This window comes from Glandiceps talaboti, chromosome 23 (assembly GCF_964340395.1).
Source record: "Glandiceps talaboti chromosome 23, keGlaTala1.1, whole genome shotgun sequence".
Lineage (NCBI taxonomy): Eukaryota > Metazoa > Hemichordata > Enteropneusta > Spengelidae > Glandiceps > Glandiceps talaboti.
The window spans coordinates 7567953-7580452 of NC_135571.1; the positions used below are offsets into that span (position 1 = coordinate 7567953).

General features: G+C 35.8%; 1 protein-coding gene across 3 annotated transcripts in view; it reads left to right on the top strand.

Moving 5' to 3' along the window:
- LOC144452949 (galactosylceramide sulfotransferase-like) overlaps positions 1–9005 on the top strand; it is a 22084-nt gene extending 13079 nt beyond the window's left edge. For all 3 annotated transcript variants that reach the window (XM_078144181.1, XM_078144180.1, XM_078144179.1), the window contains exon 2: positions 7613–9005. In XM_078144181.1, coding sequence (XP_078000307.1) covers positions 7671–8900 — 1230 coding nt within the window. In that variant the 5' untranslated portion in view covers positions 7613–7670 and the 3' untranslated portion in view covers positions 8901–9005. The remainder of the gene's footprint in view (positions 1–7612) is intronic.
- Positions 9006–12500: the final 3495 nt, after the last annotated feature.

A 12500-nucleotide genomic window follows, 5' to 3' on the forward strand; every position in this document is an offset into this window, starting at 1 on the left:
AAAACTCCAACTAACATTGCTACACTGTGTTGTCTGGCTCAATAAAAATCATACTAACATAGCTACATTTTATCGTTTGCCTCATATTGGTACATTTCATCGTCTGGCTAAACTAAACTTCAACTAACACTGCTACATTTTATCGTCTTGTTCAACAAAAATCTAACTAACATTGCTACATTTTATCATCTGGCTCAATAAAAATCATACTAACATAGCTACATTTTATCGTTTGCCTCACATTGCTACACTTAATCGTCTGGCTCAACTAAACTCCAACTAACACTGCTACATTTTATCGTCTGGCTCAACAGAAACCCTACTAACATTGCTACATTTTACCGTCTGGCAAGACACGAGTCTTGTGAACATTGCTATATGCCATTGTCTTGCTCGATAGAAATCCTACCAGCATTGATATAATTATTTAAAATTATATAGTAATTATAGAAGTGACTACAATACATGTACTTGTCAAGATAAATATTATATCAATAGCGAATGGGAAAGTGGAATGGAAATAGTTGTTGTGCAATTAATCTAGTCCAGCCCCAATAAATACATTTATAGGACAATTGACAATAAATATTATCTGGGCATGTCCAATATGATATAATAAGATACTGACTATTCATGTTTACACAAGGCAGCTGCATGGTGTCAGGTGGTAACTAGCTTAACTTTATATGATGACTAAAATCAATACAAAACACAATACACGCTAAAACTTATTCAGAAGAGAATTTCATTCAGTCGAAGCATAGACTGTCGACAGTCGCTTGCGAATTTTTTTCCTACGTTTTATCTAAACTTAAGTCGTCGCCACACTCCGATCCGGCGCAACACTACTATAATCGCATACTCTGATATCGAGGGCCCTCGTAGTGGCAAGGCCCCTAAGGTCACTCGTATTTTAAATATAAACGAAGGAAATATTGTGGAATAATAGTATATCACACACTAAAGCTGTATGTAGAATTATACCAAGTTTGTTGCATGTAGAAATTTTCCTTTCTGCATTTTTAATTCACTGAACAATATTGCTATTTAATTTTTTTTATTTTAGAATTTAAAGTCACCCTTTTAATTAGACGATAATAAACACTTTATACATAGGATGGTTAAACATATATGGTATTATCATGGTGGACTATCAGGTGTTTATAAAGAAGATTTACTTATAAGTTTGAGAAACCAGTGTTCAATTTCATCCCCCTCCCTTCCCCACCCATGGAGGTGGATGAAACCATTGGCCCCAAAACTATGTTCTGGCATGTCGTAAAATTGTTTAAGTGTGGGTTTTTTTCAAGAAAATACTTATGGGCCGAAAATAATTCATTTTTGGTCTAGAGTGATACTAAAACTTCTATTACAAATGTAACAATTTCGTATGCCGCGAATTAGGGCAAGCGAAGCATAGTGACCCCGTTTGGTCGACGACACAAATTGGGTGTATACTTGGGAGTCTAGTCGTAACTATAAGCTAACACTAAACCAAACTTTACTCCCTAGCTTGAACACAAATGTGTATTCTACTGTCAAACCATGTTTATACACTCGAGCCTACAAGCCCTGCTTTGTAACAGCGAATTCTCGTTTCTGTGAATGATAATGTGGTAAAATGTTGAAAACATAGGTATGAGGAGAATTTAATGATACCTAATTATTACATTACATTACACAGTTCGACCACACCTACTGTCACATAGAGGCATCGACCGAATTGTATTTCAAATACACACGTACATTGCCCCTTTTCCAGATTATAAAAATCATGAATCTATCAACATTGTTGTCATGGATACATGCCAGAAGGAAATGCGCACGTCTGTTTTTTGTTGAAATAGTATTAAGTGTAGTGGACCTTTGCGAGCCAATATTGTGGATATAGCTTAGTATACAGAAGTAAGAATTGATATTTACATAGCTAGCTGCCGAAATCTCAATGATCAGTATGTTGTTGGTCACTCTGCGTTATCTGTAATGATGATGTGGTTCCTGGCAGTCACTGCATGCAAATATACAGGTACGTTCGTGCCGATATTTACTCTAACGGCGCAGACTTTGAGCTGTTTTATCACACCAGGGGTTTAGATAATACAGACTGTTTACACAGAACATGCAGAAACGGTCGGACAACAAGTTATAATTGATGTATGTTGCTCATTGTTACTATTTTTTCGATGCCTAATGGCGTCTGACCTACTCACCTCTATATACATATCTTCTGGTTCGAGTTGTCAACACTAACAATGTTAACCGTTATACATATAAGGATTTAATAGTCAATTTGCTCAAAAGGGGCCCTTGTTCAAGATTACCTTGTCTTAAATACAAATATTTTTATTCTCATGCAATCGATCAGACATTTCAGACAATTGTCTATATGTCGGTGGAGGTTTGAAAATGAGTTATATATGGAGTTGATGTAATCTCAATGATGTCTAAGGTCAAAGTTACACGTAGACAGTCGTATTTTTCATTCCTTAAAGCTTGACAGGGAATGGTGTCATGTAATTTATTGTGAAGTATTTAGACATCATTCTCACATATTTTCTTCGTTCAGTGAAGGAAAGTAGAAGTGATATCGATTGAACTAAGGGACCTTGCCATTACAAGTCTCTAAACGGGGTGACAAACCCATAGGTAAGAAAAAACATTAGGGTATTGATAAAATTATACTCCCTCACGCATAATTTATGAAATATCGCGAATAATTAATATCGCTTTGTAACGTTTTAACACATCTTTTGAGCACCGCAGAATCAGTGATGTAGACACCTGTTGTGATGTAGAATGACTAAGGTATATAATCCATATTTTCTGTTCAAATGCAATAATTTGGCTTATGCATGGTATAATAAATGTAATTCGATCCTATACATGTTATAATGTGACATGGCATGACATCAAAACGTGCCGTTATTTGAAGTGACTTCATATGGTGACGTCATTTCGTGACTACAAAGTGAATTTGCGAATTGACGTTCATTTAAATATTTTTTCTTTCATTCATATATTTATCCAATTATTACTCCATCTAAGTATTTACATATTTATTCCTTCAGTTGATTCCTCTATACGTATATTTGTTAAAGCATCCTAAAATGAAGTTTCTTTGATAGACAAGTTGAAGTACGCAATTAGGAATGAGACTAACCTACAATAATATTACAGTATAGCGCACAACAAAATGGAATAGAATAGTAATGAAAAAACTAAATTTAACGGAAACTTATTGACTGCCTATGAGGGCAATAGCTGTATAATACCCCAAGGGTGGTTATGCTGAAAGCCAAGGGAAATAATTGCTATAACAGCACGAGGAGGTAATATGACGTCTACTAGTGCCCGAATAAGGCCATGCAATAAATGTTTTATAACACATCAAATCTGTATTTTTTCAATAGTCACACTGCAATCAGTGATAGGACTCCCAAGTTACATGAACGGTGCTCTAGGGAAAGCAGAAAACGAATAGTGCCCGCTCTATGCAAATAAAGGTCATTATTGGTCACTAGTCCATACCACGGGATATGATCTAAGCCAATCACTGAAGGTTGTATGAAAATGGTGTATTAATATATTGAGTAGAGTACAGTAGCATGGAATAAATAGATCAGAAATCAGAATTAGATACAATAGAGTATGGAATAAAATAGAATAGAATAGAACAGAACAGAATAGAATAGAATAGAATAGAATAGAATAGAATAGAATAGAATAGAATAGAACAGGACAGGACAAAAACAAAACGAAACAAAACAAAACAAAACAAAACAAAACAAAACAAAACAAAATAAAATAAAATAAAATAAAATAAAATAAAATAAAATAAAATAAAATAAAATAAAATAAAATAAAATAAAATAAAATAAAATAAATAAAATAAAATAAAAGATAAAAGCACCAATGCCGCTGTAGCACAACTGTTGACAGTACACTTTAATTTTCTGTAACGATTACGTGGTCTTGTTGCTGGACATATTTGTATACATTCTTTGAAGATTTAGTCCCATGCCTTTCAATCCATGTTGTTATATCTGAAATATACACCATCATTTAATGTTACTATGGGCGTGGTCTTGGTGCTAGGCATATCTACATAGAATTTTGCAATGCTCATTATATGTCATTGTTTACCTGTTGCTATGGGTGTGGTCTTGTTGCTAAGGGTATTACATATTTTAAAATAATGTTTATTCTATTACCTACCCATCCCTGTTGTTATAATTGTCAAAAAAACATATCATTTGACTTGCTATGGGCGTGGTCATGGTTGCTAGGGCCAATTACGCAAGTATGACATACTCACAATTTGTAACAGTAACACTTTCAGAATCATAACCAAATTCCATCCCCCAGTAGTTTGAGAGGTAAAGCTCAATACCAAACTCATTTGCATCAACTACAAGACAGACAGACAGCAGACAGACAGACAGACAGACAGACAGACAGACAGACAGACAGACAGACAGACAGACAGACAGACATACAGACAGACAGACAGACAGACAGACAGACAGACAGACATGCAGTTTACCTTGAACCAACCTGTAGTTCAGGGTTTAAAGTTAGGTAGACAATGTTTCCAAGCAACCTCAAGGAGAGATTAATTCCAGTGCCATTAACACATACTTGTGTCATTATGTTAAGTGCACAATAAACTTTTTAATGGTTTAATGATATCTTTAAAACAATAATTCTTGTATACTCCTATGGCCTAAATATTCCTGCTAGACAGTTCACCAAAAAATCATGGTTTTTAGCCCTAATTTGCATATCGCTAATGGGATTATTATGTAATTAACTTCACTTGATCTGTACATCCCCAGACACATCCCTGTGAAATTTCAGCCAAATCAAGCTAATACTTGTGGAATATAGACTTTTGACTAAAAACACTTTGTTAGCCCTAATTTGCATATTACTGATGGGGGCATCGTGTCATGAACAATTCTTAAACTAAACATCCCCAAGAACATTCTCACCAATCTGCCCAGTACTTTTGGAGTTTAAATTTTTGACCAAAAATTACATTTTTGTTTACCCAAAACGCACATCTCTGATGCGATCATTTTGATTTGAACAATTCCCAACGAGACACCCAAAGTAACTTGACCAAATATCAAAGCAATAGGTCCAGCAGTTTTTGACTTTAAATGTTTACACACAGAGAGACAGGCATACACTTTGCCGTGCCTATAGCACTACTCAGTCTACTGAACCTCAGAGTTCAGTTGCGCTAAAAAGAAATCTCAGTCCCAAGTTGTAATTAACAGGTTTAGAACCGTAGACTATATAACTGCTTTATCCACTGACTGTTGCAATACAGTAATATATTGTGTAAGGCATAAAATGAGCTGCTACATAAGCCCTAATAAAACAATTGTTTGGTTACGGTTACCCCACCTTGTTTTTCACGCCGACCCTAAACTTTATTTTACGTATTCGAAAAAAATAAAACAAAATCGCGAAAATCGTGAAGTCTCACAAAAAATAGTGGATGCGGAAACTGACATCAACTTAAAAAGACAATACAAAACTGTTCTTCCAATCTGTAATGGCTGTACATCTGATGAGAAGAAACCTATAACACAGAGACCATGTGGAAAACAATGGAAAACATAACTACCTGAACTAGACACTCACATATGAAGAAAACAATTAAAAATAAAATAAAATATAGCGCCAATGGCGTTGTAGCACAACTGTACAGGTTTTTAAAATGTTTATCCACATACTGATCCATGTTAGGTATAAGTGTTCATTTGCTGAATGACAATCCAGTTGCCTATCCAACCCTGTTGTTATCTTTGAAATATACGCGATCATTTGGTCGTTGCTATGGGCGTGGTCATGTTGCTAAACATATTTGCATACATTTTTGGAATGTCCGTTCACTTGCCTATGAATATACGTGATCGTTTGGTTGTTGCTATGCTATTGGCATGGTCTTTTTATTAGATAGTTTTGTATACATTTTACGAATGTTTCTTCATTTGGCTATTAATCCCTGTTGTTATCTTTGTGAAATACACCACCGTTTGGCTATTGCTATGGGCGTGGTCATGGTTGATAGGGTATTTGCATACATTTTTGAATGTTTATTCACTTGCCTACCAGATGATGTTGTTATTTGACCAAAATATACTGCCATTTTAGTTGTTGCTAATGGCATGGTCGTGGTTGGTATACGTAGGGCCAACTGTGTCAAAATATTTTGAAAAAAATCTGCAGAATAACACACACACACACACACACACACACACACACACACACACAGACAGACAGACAGACAGACAGACACTTTGCCATGCCTATAGCACTACTGAACCTTATCAGTTCATCAGTTGTGCTAAAAATCTACCTACCCCACCCATTCTAAAATTGAATGTAATCGGAACCACACATTTTTTTACGCCCATTATGTATTATAACAATACGGCGTTTTCTCAAAGCTTGCGCAATTTTGTATTTATCACGCAGAGAAGACTGACAGAGTTGCCACGTTACACTGCAAGGGTATTATTAAGGGTATACAAAGCCTCAGCAAGGTATAAAAGAACGGTTCAACAACCAATATGGTTGAATCCTATTCAAATAAACACACCAACTGCATCGCAATGGATAGCTATTGTATAAAGGCTTGAATGATGGTGAATGCTTTACCAGCAATCGACAACATACAAAACAGGGTGCGTTTTTTAACAAGGTGAATCACCTTCTTACTGTAAAGCCAGAAATATCACAAAACTGCCTTCTGTGCCCAGAATACCACAAGCAGTCATAGTGTAGCCAGAAATATAGCATACATGGTACCATTTTTGCGCCTAGAAATATGACAGAAACGAGATCATTTCTGGGGCTAGAAATATTTGTGACGTCGAATGTGAGCAAGAAATGACGTCATAATCCAGAAATGATAGGAATGACATCATACGTGTGCCTAGAAATACTGGTATGACAAATTGCATCAGATGTGAGGCCAGAAATATCACAAAATCACGTCCTGTGTGGCTAGAAATAACGTCATATATGTGTCTAGAAATGGCAAAAATTGAGTCATTTGTGTTCCCAGAAATATGACAAAATTACGTCATCTCTGAGGCCAAAAATGACAGAAGTGACCTCATATCTGTGACGAGTATTGAAAATGGTCTCATTTGTTGGGGTCAATATATAACATAACTACTGTCATCTGTGGGGCCAGAAATATGTGACAAAGTGACGTCATCTGTGTGCCCAGATATGACAGAAATAGCGACATCAAAACGTTGAAAGACAAAATATAATTTTTCATGTAGTGAACAATATATTCGTTTTGCGTGTACGTGTGTCAAAATCGTATAAATGACCTTTACTTCACACTAATTTAAAAATGGGGTCATCTACTAAACAAGCAAAGTACTGATCTAATAATACCAGAGACAATTGTAAAGTCATAGAAGGTATATATGCACTAACATTAACATTAGACTAGAATATTTTAATGAAGGCTGTATGTAAGTATGTTCACTCGAGTAAAAGGTATATAAACTCTCACTTTAAGTATTTTTTTCTGTCACAACATATCATATATCCCTGACTTGATGTTTTTTATCTATTGCAGGTTGTAACTGTTCCAACATCAGTTATCTTGCTGATACTTCAAGATCAATACTGTCGGCATGAAGAACATTTTGTTTAAACTTAAAATATTCGCCCTTGTTCTAATCAGTGTCGTCTGCTGCAAATTCTTCTTCGAGCTCGGTTACTCCAACTTCAAATACAGTTGGAAAAAATACGGACATGTTCAGGACATCATCAGAGGAACAAACCCTGATGCTAATGTCTCGGTGATGGTTCCACCATGTAAACCAAAGAAAAACATAGCATTTTCTAAGCTACATAAATGCGGTAGCAGTACAGTTCTTAATATACTGCTAAGGTATGGTGACATGAACAATCTGACCTTCGTTCTCCCGCCTTCAGGAAACTATCTGGGATGGCCCATGCCGTTCGATAAACGAAAAGCGATGAGAGTGCCCTGGAATGAGTATAACATATTTGCGCACCACTCACGATTTAGCTATGAAGGTATCAGCGCCATTATGGCCCCGGGCACTGTATATGTTACTTGTTTGAGAGAGCCCGTCTCATTATTCGAATCCTCGTTCACTTATTTCAACTTTGGCAATTCTTTTGGTCTAAAAGATTTGGATTTAAAAGAATTCGCTGATGGTATCGAAAAATATTATAGGAAATCACGCAACGCACGATTGTTGAATCCCATGCTGTTTGACCTTGGTATGAACTCAGAGGATATGTGGAACGTGACAAATATTGACAACAAAATTAAATATTTAGACAAAACGTTTAATTTTATAATGATAGCAGAGTACATGGATGAATCGCTCGTGTTACTCAAAGAATCGATGTGTTGGAATACAGACGATATTGTAGCATTTTCAATGAATACACGATCGGCAAAATCAAAAAGTAACATCACTGAAGAAGTGGCGAAAAAGGTAGTGAAGTGGAATGTTGGAGATGTCAAACTGTACGACCATTTTAATAGAACACTTTGGAAACGTATTGGAAGTTTCGGAAGTGAGCGAATGCAAAAAGAACTTGCAGAATTGAAATCGAGGCGGGAATACTATTCCAACCATTGTATTGACGGAGTCATTACAAACGATCCCAAAGTTTGGCGCCCTAATACTGTAAGCGTACAAAGCCTCCAAATCAAACCATCTGCAAAGAATAACACAATGTGTGTTGGTTTGACGAGAACAGAACTTCCATTCACGGATTACGTCAGAAAGAAACAGTTACAAAATGTGCGTAATTACAATATCGCGCATGCGTCCAACTTGACGAAGAATACTGTTGGTGGTGACATTAAAACGGCAAAATAAACTATAAATCAGAGTCTTCCAGATCAAACCAATACTAACTTTTATATTATACATGTATAGAGCAAAAAGTGGCGATGGCCTTCTTGCTGGTTCCACAGTACTAGTTGTGCCTTTTTTTTAGAAAGAGATATATAAATGGTGGGGTGGGGACTGGAGAAACTCTTTACTGTCATTTATGGTCTCTGGGTTGGTTTAGAGAGAGAGAGAGAGAGAGAGAGAGAGAGAGAGAGAGAGAGAGAGAGAGAGAGAGAGAGAGAGAGAGAGAGAGAGAGAGAGAGAGAGAGAGAGAGAGAGAGAGAGAGAAGAGAGAGAGAGAGAGAGAGAGACACACACACACACACACACACACACACACACAGAACCTTCACTTGTCCTCCTGTACATCTGATGAGAAATAACCAATAGCACAAAGCCCATATAGAAAACAACGGAAGATATAACTACCTGAATTAGACACATACACATGTTAAAATAAAATATAACTTTGTGATGTTTCTGTTATATTTCTTATCTCTAGAACAGCTTATGTTGATTTAGAACTGACTATATTTTTTATTTCCATTCTTTCAAGAATTATGTTTAATTTAAAAAGTGTGTATAACATAATTTCTGTGTGTTTTAGAATTTAGGGTATTTTGGATTTGCAATTGATAAAAACAACTCTGCTATGTTTTTTCTAGTCGAAAAAAGACGGATTTTGCATTTTGTAATACTATGTATGTTCATCATGGAAGCACTAAGATTTATACACAAGTTCTCTTCTTCCACTTTTGTTTTGCACATTGTTTCACGGTTTTTTAGTACAAATTACAAATCCAAAAAAATACCCATATGTCATCCATATTGTCACAATGTGGCACAAGCTGAGTTTATAAACTTATCAAACGTTGAGGGCGCTATACTTTAATATTGAAACTTTTTCTAGTATAATGTTAATGTTCATCCATGCCTTCTATGACATCACACTTGTTTTCCGGCATTGTTAAAGTAGTTGGTTGCATTGTGGGGATTTCCTCGATATTATTATACATGATAAATGACGTCACCAGATCGTTTACAAGTCATGTTCTAATACCAGGTGTGAGTTCAGTTAATTGCAAGTGATCACATGTAGCAAAATGATACTGCAGCAAAGTCTGAGATTAATTGCGCCCTCAAATGTACACACTTAGTTTGTACCCCTTTCGAGCTGTGTGCGTTATGTGTAAAATAAAATTTAAAAAAAAACGCGAAAAACTACCCTACAACGACGAAAATGAGTCGGGTATGGTAACTCATTTTATCAAATCGCAGAATCGAATTATTTTCTTGTTTTTAATTTAAGGTATAACTTTAAAAACCAGTGTGCCCTTTGGTAAATTTAGATTCGGATAAAAGTAATCTTACAACAAAAGTGAAATGGACAAACTTATAAGAAGCCATAGGAATTATAATGTACAAATTTCGCTGGGTAAATATGATATATATATATATAATCTTGATAAATTTGACAATGTGATTTTTCTACTGTAGTAACGTTTTAGCACAGGGAACAGGAGAGAATCTGTACAGTTTTCTTAATATTTTTCTATTTTGACGATATTATAAATGAGTATTGCACTACATCTTATATTTATCTGTTATCGGCTAATTCACTGAATGTATACATAGGGTGTTAATGGTCTTACATAATCCCCCTGTAAACACTCGCACTGCATCTTGATAGGCCATTGCAGACTGCAAACAGGAAGTTGAGAATACAGCGCCCTCGCTCAAATTGGGGGTACGATCACCTCATAGTACTGCTTTGTCCCCTGGTATTCTGTAGAAGTGCAAATCAGGGATGTTTTTCGTATTGTTCAGTTATTGAGGAAAGCAGCACTACACTATGATTAACTGAGTAAATATACTATGTATACCCATAAGGTACACATAGACAGGGATCGGAGTAGAGCACCACCATGGCAAATTATAGAAAGGCCTATATGGATGTAGTTCACATATTTTACTTAGTGAATTAGCCGATAACAGATAAAGGTAAGAGATACACAAATCATTTATAGTGTCGTCTTTACTAAGCCTGTCCATACTACAAAATTTGTTCCAGTTCGATTGACCTACCCATACTACAAAATTTGTTCCAGTTCGATTGACCTACCCATACTACAAAATTTGTTCCAGTTCGATTTACCTGTCCATTCTACAAAATTTGTTCCAGTTCGATTTACCTGTCCATACTGCAAAATTTGATCTGGATTCAATTCAATTTACCTGTCCCATACTTGTGGTTTATTCATCTAATTTGAATCAACTGATCCGGATCAAAGCCTACTCTGGGTGGTTGTATCGATCCGGATCAAAGTAATTTGAATCAGATCACGATCTGTTAGGCCTGGTGTGGACAGGTGCATACTTGAGTGAATTAGTTTGATAATAAGTAATCCGAATCAATACTGGTATATGTGTGGACAGGTACGCCAATGTAATTCGAATCGAATCCATCTTTCAATTTTTTATTGTAGACGGAAAGTGGTTTCGATGCAGATTAAAGTGATCTGGATGAGTTTAATTCAGATTGGATCCGGATCAGAGATGGACAGGGATTCAAGTAAAGGAGAAAATAAGCCAAAATAGACAAAAAATATAAAGAAAACTTTGCAGATTCTCACACAGAATTCCTCCTGTTTCCTGTGGTTTCCTAGTTGAATTTACTTGAGTAAACAAAGAAGCTCCTGAAAATGTATTTTTAGTGAAAGAAATATTAAAAGTGGTTTGTATTTTTAGAAGAAAATGTGGTCCTCAATCGAAGATCTATTCGTAGTTGTACCAGTGTATATATATTATTCTTTTAGTTTTACTGCAATATATTTTTGTAGTCTTAAAGCGTTTTCCCCCACCAATCAGTTTAGTATTTATTGTTCGTAATTCTATGCATTACGCTGCTTTTGTCGCCTGTACTTCAGTAGACATTCCTTAGTTCTGAATGAATAAACTGAATTTTGTGACAAAATAATCACCCTGGTTTTTTAGTGGCATTATTCTGAGAAGGATACGGTGAAGTTAGGCGAAACATTGAAAAAACAAGAATACATATATATTATAATCTTAGTCGTTGGTGGCGCAGTTATCTCCAAATCTGTTAGATTGCATTCCGTGCCTGTTTACGTGTATCATCACCTGTATTTTATGAACGGTTTACATTACTAACGGCGAATGAGGGAAGAGGTTGTATAATTTGAAAGTGTTGTTTTTAGAAATGAATATTTTGAAGTTGTAGTCGTCTATATGTTCGTCTATAATATACCTTGCTTTTTTCCAACAAGATTCACCTTCCGCTACACATTCAATGGAGACCTGTGTCCATGATATAAAGCAATGGATGACACACGTACAACAAACTACAACTTAATGACAACAAAAACGAAGTTCTCCTCATCCATTCTAAATTCAACCACTTGCCAGGCCCGATTGATCACATCAACATTGGCTATGTACCAATTACACCTGTCACATCAACTCGTAACATTGGAGTAGTCGTCGATAATATCCACATATTTAACTACCACGTCGAGAATATCTATAAATCAATCTACACACACCTTCGCCGTTGTATCACCCCAA